At 46.4% G+C, this 14,423-nt stretch overlaps 1 protein-coding gene across 2 annotated transcripts in view; it reads right to left on the reverse strand.

Moving 5' to 3' along the window:
* Nucleotides 1-14,423, reverse strand: part of NPAS2 (neuronal PAS domain protein 2) — a 175,712-nt gene that overhangs the window by 35,487 nt on the left and 125,802 nt on the right. For both annotated transcript variants that reach the window (XM_025354429.1, XM_025354430.1), the window contains exons 6-7: nt 13,815-13,935; nt 12,694-12,807 (exon numbers count right to left, since the gene is read on the reverse strand). In XM_025354429.1, coding sequence (XP_025210214.1) covers nt 12,694-12,807; nt 13,815-13,935 — 235 coding nt within the window. The remainder of the gene's footprint in view (nt 1-12,693; nt 12,808-13,814; nt 13,936-14,423) is intronic.

The following is a 14,423-nucleotide window of genomic DNA, read 5'->3' on the forward strand; positions in this document are numbered from 1 at the left end:
TTTCACAATTATATCCCGCACATTCTGAACTGAAATATCATGATGTTCTCCAAGTTAACGAGGAACATATCGAGCATCAGAAAGCTAAATCATCATAAAATGAAATCTGCAAGATTTTCTTTGAATTTTAGCTTTCCAATCACTTTTTAAAATATATATATATATATATATATATTTATAGGTTTCTAAAAGATTCTATAATGTGGTCTTCTCTCCACTAACATGAATAAATTCATTTTACCAAACATATTCTCTGAATTCATTCACATAAATACTAATGTTTCCAAACATGAATATAAAGTGGGCAAAATAAAAAGCAGTGGTCTCCGGAGAGCTTACATCTGTCACAAGTTGGCTTAGGCTATTGCAAATGAATTTGTAAGATGAGCCAAGAAACTTATCAAAGGGAAGGAAAACAATTCCACATAAGGGACGGGTCTACAGATGTGAACATCTGCATAATTGAAAAAAAGAGAGACATTTAAAAACTTCCCAGATGTGAAATCCTCTCTCTGCTTGAATCTAAGAGATGTTACCCAGCCAGATAATGACTAATAAAATTCTGACTCTTTCAGAATACCAAGACCTTCCAAACAAACTTCTGAGGACCTCCCAGGAATTTCAGAGAAGGCCTCCCCCTTAGTCTATCTCTAAACCATGCAACTTCTTTGTACGATCCTTTCAGCTGTTACATTTCTGTGCTCTGTCAGAAATGCCTTCCCCCGATTCACTGTGAGGAGGAGAAGGGGACAGAAAAATATTGTGAAGTGGGAAAGGACTGCCCCAAGACATCCTAGCCCTGGTTCCTTCTTCAAGGGCAGCAGCGACCTGGCCCATGGACATCAGGTGGATGTATCGCAGCGCTTACTGTCGCCCTGGCTGCTCCCCAGTGCAGTTTTATCTGCTCTTTTACAGCATCTAAGTCTTTCAAGATAAAAATGCACCCCCAAAAGGGAAGTTTCATTATTGCTTGTAGCCTGCATTGGATGAGCTAGATATTTTACAGATGTCCAGAACGGAACAACTTCTCTCTTCAAGATGCCTTTTCCACCAAAAAACTTAAAAAACTGAGGGCATGATCAAGAGTGATAATACATCCAGGATGAATGTTTTAATATAGGCCAAGCAAGAAACCTTGGGGAAAACTAAGGCAAAGAAGATCCTTTGAACTTTTTGCCAGTTGCATTGGAAATAACTTTTCCCCGCAGTACGAGTCTTCCTGCGTATTCTGGAGGCAACACAGGCGCAAACTGCTCCCCGGGACTTCACTGTCATATTCAGCACTTAGAGCAACTTCTCTGGCGCTTTGAATCCCAAGGTACTTTAAAGACATTAATTAATGATTCAATTAGTTGTTTCAATCTAAGTAACAGAAAGAATCTATCTAATTACAACTGCCTTCCTGAGACTCTCAGAAGGATTCACCACTAACTGCAGGAGCGGCCCTGTTTTCTCAGCTCTCTGACCACTCACAATACACAGAAAAGCAACTCATTCTTGCCACATTTTCCCCGCTAGGGTCGCCTTACTCAAAACTGACCTTACTCTTGCCAAAAGCTAAATATCTAGCCTTCCCCATGGCAGGAACTGGGGCTCCTTCTCTGTCTCCACCTCTGAGCAGGTGTCCTGCGCACAAGTGCTCAACATGTGTTTATCAGATGAATCTCCCATGAGATGGCCTGGCTCATCTCCAAACCCTGGCTTAAGGTCCAGTTCGGGAAGACGCCATCTCATCCTTGCCAGCAACTAGCACACAGGCCTTGGGACCCCAAGGTGGCTTCCCTTCTGCAGTGTGACCCACCTTGGTGCTGCTGGTGGCCTGTCTACTCTGCCAGGTGTAGGAGGTGCCCGTAGCACGTGGCCTGGGTTCCACTGGCAGGCAGGTGAGCTCACTGCCTGACTGATACATTAACACTGGTCAGCAGGAGGCCAGGTCAGGGAAACTGCTGCAAATCAGCACATGGCAATCACCACTCTGTGATGGAAAACAGCAGGTGCGTGGCGTGGGCTTCTCCTTGTGGAGACGCAGTGCTAGCTTGCTTTTTCAGACAGAGTCTTGCTCTGTGCCCCAGGCCTGTGCCACCATGCCGGGCTAATTTTTGTATTTTCAGTAGAGACGCGGTTTCACCATGTTGGCCAGGCTGGTCTCGAACTCCTGACCTCAGGTGATCCACCTGCCTTAGCCTCCCAAGTGCTGGGATTACAGGCATGAGCCACCGCACCTGGCCTCGTGCTTTCTTGATGGTCCTCCTATTAAAACAGTCCACAGGTTATCATGTCCTGAAACTTTCATTACACTCTCTTAACTTCAGAGACCCTGAAAAAGTTTTGTCTTGGGCTGGTATTCTTGGGATTCCAAAACCAGGAGAGTCCCAGGGACTCAGAATGAGTCATGTCTGCCTCATTTGGAAGCACCCAAAGTTGGCTTCCAACTCTGATGACAAAGGTGAGCTCCCAAATCAGCATGATGAGGAGAAAAAGATGACTACGAGGGCAGGAAGAGCTCAGGTGGCAGAGAACTTTTTTCAGAAGGGCTCAGGAAGGAGCAAGGAAGATGCAGAAATGGTAATAGCATTAGTTAACAGCAAGGGAATAGAAAGAGCTGGAGAGAGATGTCTGGCTCTGTTCCACTGAGTTACCAGCTCAGTCATCAGCACAATTAAGTATTCTCATCGGAGATGACCTGCTTATGATAAATTAGTTGCAATGGCTGGAGGAAAACATACTAATAGTCCACAAGGAAGTGACAAATAGCTTTCTCGGCACTTCTCGAAACAAATGCAAAACAAGGCTGACAGGTGTCTGGGAAGATACGAAACTATCAGTGATGAGGTTTCGCTCCAGGAAGAATAAAGTTGTTAAGTCCCAATCGTGATAAACATCCAAAACATTCAGGCTATGGCTTCGGAACGCTGAGGGGAAAATAACTTTCTGCACATTCATGAGAAATCATCTCCCACTAATTAAGCACTATGTCCAGACTCTTATTTTCTCTTCAGTGTGCTTGACCCAATGTGTTCTGAATAGCCAGGTGACTAGGTTCTTAGGAGAGCAGCGTGATAATCCTGCTCACTTCTTGGCAGGGGCACTGCCTACCTTACCCAGGGCACATTTGACCCTTTCCTTTCTTTCAGTTCTGTTTTGCATAGAGAAGAGCAATGTTGGAGAAAAGGCAGGAGACACAAGAGAGAGCTGGGGCTTTGCGATTTTTTTTTTTTTTTTGAGACAGGGTCTACCTCCTTTGCCCAGGCAGGAATGCAGTGGTGCAATCTAGGCTCACTGCAACCTGGACCTCCTGGGCTCACGTGATCCTCCCACTTCAGCCTCCTGAGTAGCTGGGACCACAGGTGTGAGCCATCATGCCTGGTTTTTTTTTTTTTTTTTTTTTTGAGACAGGGTTTCACCATGTTGCCCAGGCTGGTCTCAAACTCCTGAGCTCCCATTATCTGCCCACCTAGCCTCTCAAAAGTGCTGGGATTACAGGAGTGAGCCACCGTGCCTGGCCTGGCTTTGCAATTTACTGGATTAAAAAATGACTCTAAAGGGAAACTACATGTCTTACTCAAATATTTCTTCTCCCCCCCAGCAATTATTAATGAAAATGAGTATTTTTAGGGGCCAGAAGGGTGTGATGGTGTTGAGAAATATCCACTAGATGGTTGGTGTGGATGCGCCAAATTATCTGTATGTTCGGGAAAGCGAACTTTCCTCGTCCCTGTCTTCCGAGTGGATCTCTCACGCACATTCTTATCATGATTATGGGACAACTTGTATGAACGGTGCCCCCACTCCCAGACTGAAACGAGCAGAAAGCCTGCCCATTCCTCACTGTTCCATTTTAGTATGAAGCCTAGGTGTCTGTGTGGGATGATGCCCTCGGGGCACAATTTTTTTCATAGTGATTTTAACTCCTCTGCCATCTCTCTGGCATCACTGACCCCCGCAGGGGAAGGACGGCCTGATTCTTTGCTGGGTGGAGGGGACACTCTGCTTCCCACTCTTCGGGTCCTGAGTAGATGAGACACTCCTTCCACGAAGCCGTCCACACTCGCGTCTCCATTCCCAGTGAGGTCTGGCGTGCCTGCGCTTTGTTCTCTTTACTGAGGCATCTCAATTAAGCTCAGCAAGGGAAAAATTCAAACCATCCCAAAGCCATAAAATGAGGCAACCTCCAGAAATCCCCCGGAACATACAAAATCGAGTGTTGTAAGCTGCAAAGCCTCCACTGCTGCCAGTATTTCAAATCTGGTTGTGCGGTTAGAGGCGACTGGGTAAAACGAGGGCAGGAAAACTTTTATACTCTGGTGTGTGGTTTCTGGAAAGCCCAGAGTGGAATGTTTGCCGAGGGTGACCTATTTGGAACCACACCAGCAACTTTTGAAATACTGCTTTCTGGATTTGTCAGACGCACATCTACATCCAAGTCTGGAGGAGGAGCAAAAAGGCTCAGAGAAAGGACTGCCTTCTTCTTGCATGAAGTTACCTTTCAGGATCTGGAAGCCTGCACATTAGGACCCCGGAAAGCAAAGACCTTTCCCCATGTGTTTGAAAATCACCCGTCCAGTTTCTTTCCACTAAGAGTGGTCGGGTGGGGCTACAGGACCTGGGTGCCTAGGGTTTGAGAAAGGAGACACTATTTTGCTGGCGAAGCAAGAGACGGAATGGTGTATTTGTCTGAAAGCATCTCTCTTTTGTTGTTGTTGTTATTGTTTAAAATATCTGTTACAAGCAAACATAGCCCTAAATAAAATCATCTCGTTAAGCTCTATTCTGGAAACAGTCGATGAGAGGAAGACAAGGGCTGCTCCTACCAGTGGTCCATGCCAGTGCTGCTGGCTGGCCAGGTCCAGCGTGGGCTTTTCATGGGAAGAGAATGGGACACGGGGTTACACATCCCAGCTCAGAGTCCTCCAAGAAGCTTTGCGCAGACTGGGTTCGAAACTGTCCTCAAGTGAAACTCTTCTAAAAAACACTACTTTCTCGTCCCGTTTCCTGACACATATTTCTTCACATTTATTAAAAATCTAGGTTAAAGATGTGAAGTCCTGTCTTCCCTCCCCTGCCCCCAGAACATCTGTGGCGAATGATGAAGTCCTAAGGAGTGACCAAAATGTGCAAACATTGAAGTAGGGGAAAATTCCACTTGGCTGAAGGACCTGAGCAATGGCTGGTGTGTTTACACTGCCAAAGTGAATGAGGGCAGAGGAGAGGGGGGCATCCTCCACTGGGGAATCTGGACATGTTCCGTGGAAGAGTGTAATGTCACCTCGTTCACCAGAGCAAACGGGCTTTGTTCCTCCCTTCCCCTCAAATTTCTACAAACTCGCCCCCTTAACGTTGTGTACAGAGCCTGACAAATCCCGGGTAGCCATGTGGGCGAGCAGACAACCAGATGGGATCCTCGTCTGTGTGCTTCAAGGCTCACCCAGAGCCCTCTCCGGCTCAGCCTCACCCTCTCTCCTCGCCCTGGAACCTACACATCTCTCTTTGGTTTGGGGCCTGAGGCTTCCCGTTGATGTGATTTTTGAGTGGTGGCCCAGGGACTCTCTCAGCCTTGGGCCAACTCAGTTGATCAGAGGAGCAAGAAGAGAGTGTTAGCCATGGAATACTATACAGCCATGAAAAGAATGAAAATATGTCCTTTGCGGCAACATGGATACAGCTAGAGGCCATTATCCTAAGTGAATTAACACAGGAACAGAAAACAAAATACCACATGCACTCACAAGTGGGAGCTAAATATTGAATACACATGGACATAAAGATGGGAACAGTGGACGCTGGGGGCTGCTGGAGGCTGGAGGGAGGAGGGGAGGAGGGAACGAGGGGGTGAAGGCTCAGGGGCTGCCTACTAGGTGCTGTGCTCACTGCTCAGGTGACAGGATTATCGGTACTGCAAACCTCAGCATCAGGCAGGGTTCCCATGTGACAGACCTGCACATGTACCCCCTGAATCTAAAATAAAAGTGAAGCTGGGTGCGTGGCTCATGCCTGTAATCCCAGCACTTTTAGAGGCCAAGGCGGGAGGATTGCTTGGGCTTAGAAGTTTGAGACCAGCCTGAGTAATACAGTGAGACCTCATCTCTACAATAAATAAAAGAATTAGCCGGGTGTTACAGCATGCGCCTATGGTCCCGGCTACTCAGGGGGCTGAGGTGGGAGAATCTCTTGAGCCCAGGAGGTGGTGGCTGCAGCGAACCATGATGGCGCTACTGCACTCTAGTCTGTGTGACAGAGTGAGACCCTGTCTCAAAAAAAAAAAAAAAAAGGCTGAAAATATTTTCAAAAGAGAGACAGGATATCAAGAGCATGTGGCGGGCAGTCCTGGGTTGGGACATCAGGTAAGGGGGCTACTGGCCTCCAAACACCCAGGCAGCTGAGTTGAGATGGGGGCTTGAAGGTGGTGGCAGGCACAGAGTGGGGAGTGCACAGAGCCCACAGGTGAACGTCCCCAGCCACACACGGCTGCTTCAGAGGCCCTCAGTGTGGACAAATCACAAGGCACCAGAATTGACACACTCCAGTTTACCCAGCGCGTACCCACCTGTGTTCAGTCTCCACTTTGGATTTAAGGCCGAAGAAGTGGCTGCAGCTCTTCTGCCTGTGAGCACCCTCTATCCCCAGAACGCACTGTGGAGCTGGTCGAGGAGACAGCTCTGTGAGCTCCTAGGGAAGCTCTCTAAGTCTCCAGTCTGGTCTGAACCCTGCTCTGCTCTCCACCAGCTGTGTCCCGGGGCCAAGATCAAGCCTCACTTTAGGTCAACCTATTTTTACCCGCTGCTTATTTAGGTGCTGGGTAAGGACTATGCTAGGCCCAGGAAGCGGGCACAGTGAGTAAGGGTTGCTGTCCTTCCCATTCCATTATTTACGCATAGATATAAAAAGGACAGGCATCAAATAAGAATGTACCACGTAACACTCCACCAACTAAACTGCTCTGCAGAAATGCTGAGACTTTTCATGGTCATGGACCAAGGTGGGTTTCCTAAATAGTTCATTAAGGTGTGAGCAAGTGTCCTATAAAAAATACAACAGCTAGGCCGAGGCGGGTGGATCAACTGAGGTCAGGAGTTTGAGACCAGCCTGGCCCACATGACGAAACCCTGTCTCTACTAAAAATACAAAAATTAGCCAGGCATCGTGACACATGCCTGTGATTCCAGCTACTTGGGATGCTGAGGCAGGAGAATCGCTTGAACTCTGGAGGCAGAGGTTCCAGTGAGCTGAGATCGCGCCACTGCACTCCAGCCTGGGTGACACAGTGAGACTCCGTCTCCAAAAAAAACCAAACCAAACCAAAACAAACCAAAGAAGAAAAATCTTCTACACATATTACATATTAATATTACATATTATTTTTTCAACTTTTGCCACACCTGGGAACTTGGAGCTTGGATAAGTTGTATGGGGAAGCTTGTGTAATAGCTATGTTTTCTAGTTTCTTTTTCTTTTTTTTTTTTGAGACACAGTTTTACTGTGTCACCCAGGATGGAGTGCAGTGGCACAATCTCTGCTCACTGCCACCTCCACCTCCCAGGCTCAAGCAATTCTTATGCCTCAGCCTCCTGAGTAGCTGGGATTACAGGTGTGTGCCACCATACTCAGCTAATTTTTGGATTATTAGTAGAGACACGGTTTTGCCATGTTGGCCAGGCTGGTCTCAAACTCCTGACCTCAGGCAATCTGCCCACCTCTGCCTCCCAAAGTGCCAAGATCACAGGTGTGAATCACCGCGCCTGGCCCACATTTTCTGGTTTCTGTATTTGATGCTTTGACATCTGGGGCCTTGCTGGTGCTGGAGGGACTACCTCTCCCAGGGTTAGCTAATTCCTAGGGAGCACAAAAATCACCTTCCAGGTACCTTTCATATGCAAAGCAACCCACCTAGAACCCACACCCCAACCAGGTCCTTCAGGGTCCCATGTTCTGGGCCCTGTCCCCTGCCTTCACCAACCCCACAGGCATCAGATAATTAGGGACAGCTCCTCCCTCCCAGAGCCCACTAAACGTATTCAAACTCACCAGTGCTAAGCCTGCCCACCCTCTCTCACCCATTCTTCTTCTTGGAAGCTACAGTAAAGGTTCCCTTGGCCTCCTGACCAACCCCAGTGCTTCTCTGTGTGGCCCTGCATGGTGGGCCGTGTGTGCCTCCTGTTCCCAGGGACCCGAGAGTGTGAACCTTTTCCTTCACGACAGTCATTTCCATGACTGTGTCTTCGTGTTTCATTAAAACACATCTCGGGTGCCCTTCACACAGCCTGGCATGTGGGTGCAGGGCATCTGACATGCATAGGCACAGGCATCGTAGGCATCGTGGACCAGCAGAATGCCAGGAGGCTGGAGCCGGCCTGTGTCTGTGTGTTTCATTCCAACACAGATGTGTGAAAGGGAGCAGGCACTGGGCTCTGGGTTAGAGGGTCTGGGTGTGAATGTGGGCCCCCGACTTCCCACCCACACATCATAGATGCAACCCTTCTACGTGTCCATTTCCTCCTCTGTAAAGATGGGATGATGCCATAAACTACCTCAAAAGGCTGTGGCGAGGATTACAGGATCAATGCAAAGCCTGAGCTCTGGGCCGGGTGCTTAGAAAGCATTCCTAGGGCGAGCTGTTTTTGTTACGTCGTTGTTCAATGTTTATGTAGAAGTAAACCTACGAAGTCAAATTTGAGTTCTTATTGTAAAGCATATCTCATAAGTCATGGTGGTTAAATATTGGCAATTTTATAGGGTGCTTTTTTGTTTTTTTTTTTTTTTTTTAGATGGAGTTTCACTCTGTCATCCAGGCTGGAGTGCAGTGGCACGATCTCGGCTCACTATAACCTCCGCCTCCTGGGTTCAAGCCATTCTCCTGCCTCAGCCTCCTGAGTAGCTGAGATTACAGGTGCCTGCCACTATGCCCAGCTAATTTTTGTATTTTCAGTAGAGACGGGGTTTCGCCATGTTGGCCAGGCTGGTCTCGAACTCCTGACCTCAGGTGATCCACCCGCCTTGGCCTCCCAAAGTGCTGGGATTACAGGCGTGAGCCACTGCATCTGGCCTTTATAGGGTTTAATCTGAGAAATTCATTTGTCTCTGACAATTTTTGCTATCTATTTTAATGTCAGTTAGAATGATATTTCATGTACTCCACAGTTACATGGGGAACTCTTGTCTCAAGAAAGCCCCTTGAACGCTAGTTTGTAGAACAGGCTCTGAAAAGCCACTCTGCACTCTTGCTATCAAATTTTCCACATTCAGTGCTGCGTGTTTATAGCAGTAATAGTTTCCACAAAAAAAACAACAACAACAAAAAAAAACACCTCACACATAATTTCCACACATTCTTTCAGGCAAACAAACACTATCTCAACCCACAGTGAAAGCAGAGTCTTGCTAGTTAAAAAAAAAAAAAAAGCCCCAGGTATTCAGAATGAAGCCTGCCTATTTCCTTGAAATCCTCCAAGATGTGGTAAATGACGGGATGCTTCAAAGGGATATTTGGCAGCATCTTAATGAGATCGTGGAAATGTAAATTCACAAAGGATACAACTGCTGCTCACCACTCAATCACAAGCTGGTTTTCTGTTTTCTTTGTTTTGTTTTGTTCTTTTTTGAGACAGAGTTTTACTCTTGTTGCCCAGGCAGAGTGCAAATGGCACGATCTCGGCTCACTGCAACCTCCGCCTCCCAGGTTCAAGCAATTCTCCTGCCTCAGCCTCCCGAGTAGCTGTGATTATAGGCACCTGCCACCATGCCCGGCTAACTTTGTATTTTTAGTCAAGACGGGGTTTCTCCATGTTGGTCAGGCTGGTCTTGAACTCCCGACCTCAGGTGATCTGCCTGAAGTGTGTGCACTGTTGCCATGGGGCAAGAAGGAGCAGCATCCTATGATTCCCACAGTCTTGGTGCCCTGAGGGCCAGGGTGCCTTTGCCCTTTGCCCTCTGTGCACGTGGTCATTGGGGTATGTTGCCATCGCAGTAGCTGCCATTATGGCCAAAGCACACCAGTTTTTAAAAATTGTGGTAAAACACATATAACATAAAGTTTACCATCGTAATCATTTTTAAGTGTACAGTTCAGTAGGGCTAAGTACATTCGCATTGCTGTGCAACCATCCCCACCATCCACCTCAAGGACTCCTTTCATCTTGCAAAACTGAAACTCTGTCCCCATGTAGCAATTCCCATGTCCCCCTCCCTCCAGCCCCTGGCACCCACCATTTCTGTCTCTCTGAATTTGGCTATGGTTCCTTATATAAGTAAAATCATACAATATTTGTCTTTTGGTGGTTGGCTTATTTCACTCAGCGTAATGTCGAAGTTCTTCCATGTTGCAGAATGTCAGAATTTCCTTTCTTTCTAAGGCTGAATAATATTCCAGTGCATGTATATACCACACTTTCTTCATCCATTCGTCCACTGATGGACACGTGCGTTGCGTCCACCTTTTAGCTATTGTGAATAACGCTGCTAAGAACACAGGTGTGCAAATATCTCCTCAAGTCTCTGTCTTCCCTTCTTTTGCGTACATACCCATATGTAGAATTGCTGGATCATATGCTAGTTCTATGTTGAATCTTTTGAGGAACCAGCACACACATGTAAAGCAAATTCCAAATCACTGTTTACATTAACTCAACGATAAAGTTGTCTGGGAGGAAGGCCACTGCATTCTCTACAGAATGGCACTGGTATCACACTAGGGCAGTGCTTTTCAAAGTCCATGGCCCCTGGAAGCAGAACCCCACCCAGAGCACTCCCCAACTGCACATTCCTGGGCCCTACCCTCCGATCTCCTGAGCTAGACTCTTCAGGCCCAAAGGCTGAGGATCTGCCTCTTAACAAGTTGCCTCACCCAAAGAACCACTGCACCAGGGTTAGTATGATGCTGGGTTCTCTACAAGGGTGCCTCTTAGGTCAGTTTCTTTAACTGAGTAGCCCAGCGAGCTTCCATTGACTCCTTTGTGTGGTTCATTAAACATTCATTTCAGCCGGGCGCGGTGGCGCAAGCCTGTAATCCCAGCACTTTGGGAGGCCGAGACAGGCGGATCATGAGGTCAGGAGATCGAGACCATCCTGGCTAACACAGTGAAATCCCGTCTCTACTAAAAAAATACAAAAAACTAGCCGGGCGAGGTGGCGGGCGCCTGTAGTCCCAGCTACTCGGGAGGCTGAGGCAGGAGAATGGCGTGAACCCGAGAGAAGGAGCTTGCAGTGAGCTGAGATCCGGCCACTGCACTCCAGCCTGGGCGACAGAGCGAGATTCTGTCTCAAAAAAAAAAAAAAAAAAAAAAATTCATTTCATGAAGTTTGGGCAAGCCCGTCAGATGTGTAGGATGAGGCATGGTTAGGCCTTGGCTTCATCTGACTTTGCCCAGATGTAGGGGACCACTTGGGAGGATGGACCTCCTGCCACTTGCGAACACCTTAAGCCCTGGATGGGTCTGTTCCCAGAAGGGCCTCCCAGTTGGCCAAGGAGCCCACCATCCAGGCATAAGTCCTGCACCCTGGACCTGAAAATCATGCTGGCAGGATTACACTAAGTTTTAGCATCTAGTTGGAGCCTTTTAAACAAAGCATGTATATTTATGCAAATAACATACAACAGAGGACCATCTGAGGTGGAAGGAAAAATCCTGGTTAGCCTCAACGTGAGGACTTGGTGCCATTACTTTGGCTGTTCCTAATAGAAACCCTGGCACTCATTTGACTGAGGGGACAGACCCACCACGTCCAGAGTGAAACAGCGGTAAAGAACGCAGCAGAAGTTAATGCTGTCATCTTCTGTTCGCTGCATCTCCCCCTCATTTCTGCAGCTCATCTTTCTGTTTTTGATTCCTTTGGTATTTTTCTCATTTCCTCTTTTTTCCCCCATTCCCTGTCAACACTTTTTTTTTTTCCATCTTTGCTGCTTTATGAAATGTTAGCTGTTTCAAAGTGACTTGTTTTGTATTGTTTGGAGGAGCCCAGAAAACACAATGCAGGCCTTCCTGAGCTCAGCCCATAACCAAGTCAGCTCGGGACTCGGTTTCTGAATTCCTGGCCTCAGACCTGCATTCCCATTTCGCAGGGCTCAAAAGTGAAAATAAGTGTTCTAGTCTAGTTCAGAGTTGTTGTCTCTGCAGTCAGAGTTGAGACAATTAGGTATCCGGGTAATTTCAGAAAATAAGACTTTGCCGCTTGGCTTATCCTGTTTGATAATTCATCCAATGCAGACTGCTGGCTCATTGTCAAATGACCCCTTTGCTGTGCATCAGGGCCACAGTGAACAGAAGAGCTACGGACCAGGTCTACTAAAACACGCTCACAGCAGTACCACCAGGGGAGGGAAAAAGTGCAGAAGGCAAGGTTATGGATCGTCAGGTCACCACGAAGGCCTGTTCGGCAGAGTATGTAGGCTGAGCCTGTTCTGTATTCACTGTACGTTGTTTCTCACAGTACAGAATGATTTCATCAGCCTGAAGATAAATAAACGAATAACGTGTGTTTCAGTGGGACCGTGTGCACCGGCACAAACAGGTGTGGGAGTGTGTTCCTCTTGAATGGGAGAGAACATCGATGAGCACAAAAACACATCCTGGGAACTTGAAAATTCAAAGGCAAATGTGAAAAGCACACGTTCTCCCTCCTCCTCCCTGGGCGATTCTTAATGCCCCCATGTGCACGTTTGCATGAGAAAAGACACTGTCACAATTATATGACAAAGCTTACCATTGTTGTAAGAGCGAAAATTTCCTACAAATTTTATGTATTCATAAGTTGGAAATTCCTTTGGGTTCAAGCTGCCTCTGAGAAGATGGCAATAAAACTCTAAATCGCTGTCAGCTGGGCCGTTAAAGGAAGAAGAGGAGAGAAAGGGGTCGTGAGCATCGCACAGACTCTGAACAAGTAGTGTCTCTGTGAAAACTCTTATGGAATTTAGTCTACACATGGCCAGGCTAGTTCTCTCATTACAACTGACTTTTGGACCTGGTTTGTAACCCTTGCTGCCCAGGGGTTTCCTTCCATTGTTCATAGATATTTTGCATTCCATACATGGACCCAATTAGTCTTAATTTGCTCCCAGATGTCTGTGTTTGGTGATGTCAGCATTGATTAGTTCCGGCTGTTTTCATATGGTATATTAAAATAAAGCAGCTCATATAGAGCTGCTCCCTTTAATTTAATATTTTTGCTTTGAAGTAAAATCAGATGTACGACAGGACAGATTATTCATGGAAAATGGACTCAGGCTTGCACTGATGCAAGCAGCTTTGCTACCTCATGCAATTGTGTATGCTTCATTAAGCGACACGTGGTTCATGAGGCATCGAGGTTAGCCTTCTACCTAGGTTGCCAAATATTTTGATAAAAACTTCTAAATTCCACAGAACACAAAAATGTATATAAATAACCAGGTGAGAGCCTCAGGAGGACAGAATTTGCATTTTGGACCTAATGATTCAGTTTTCAGTTGGTTTCTTGATATTCTATGAATTTAGCATCACAGTATCCTCCACGATGAGCTGATTCCTCACCGATGTTTGCACTGTTTCTTACTAAAAGACTCTCATGTAAAAAAAAAGAGGAATCTTGTCATATACACAAAATAAATTATTATTCTTGAGTTCTCTGCTTTCAAATTTTCCACATAAAAGCCAAATGTCTTACATATTCCAAATTCCAGTTTTAGCTTTAAACCTAAAATATACCTCTAAGGATCTTGGAAATGTTCTGAGTCATGAGGAAAATTATTCTTAAAATTAGTTCTCCCTTCTTAATTCATTCTAACCTCCTTTCAAAAGCAAAATTCTCATCTTTCTAGCTTGTAAAACCACAAAAATTAAACTTACATTTTAAGTATTCTGGGGAGGGGGAATCCGTCACAAGCATATGGGAAGAAAGGATTTTATAAACTTCTGAATGTTCTTGTTCTGGGAGGAAATTTAACAAATTCTGATCCATGACATCCGACTGAAAAAGAAAATAAAGGACAAAGGTACACCCTCAACGAAGATGAACAACAAAAGCAAAAACAAAAACTGAACATTCACAACGCAGAACTGGTTTCTGAAATGGAAAGTTCAATATCTGATTTTCTGTGGACACTCTCAGTTTATCACTCCCTTGTTGTAAACAGTTACCTAAAAGGTTGTATGTGTTCAAATGCGTATGTGCTGTTGTCTGTGGGCCCAGGAGGGAACTAAGAGTGAAGTCAGACAAATGTAGGAAGGACTGAGTCCTCCTCTCGCTTGAGAAGTGCTGTTTGCTGACACTCCTGTGCTTTGGCTCGGGTGCCATGGCCCCTGTGCACACCCGGTACGAGGCCAATCATTTATTTAAATGGCTCCAAAGAGCCCATGGGATTCCTTTCCTGACCCTTAGGGCAGCAAAGGGCTGCCTGTCTACTTCTTAAACGTCTTTAAGTTACGGAACTGCACGTGTTTTTCTGAGTACCTTGG

Source organism: Theropithecus gelada, chromosome 13, assembly GCF_003255815.1.
Source record: "Theropithecus gelada isolate Dixy chromosome 13, Tgel_1.0, whole genome shotgun sequence".
NCBI lineage: Eukaryota > Metazoa > Chordata > Mammalia > Primates > Cercopithecidae > Theropithecus > Theropithecus gelada.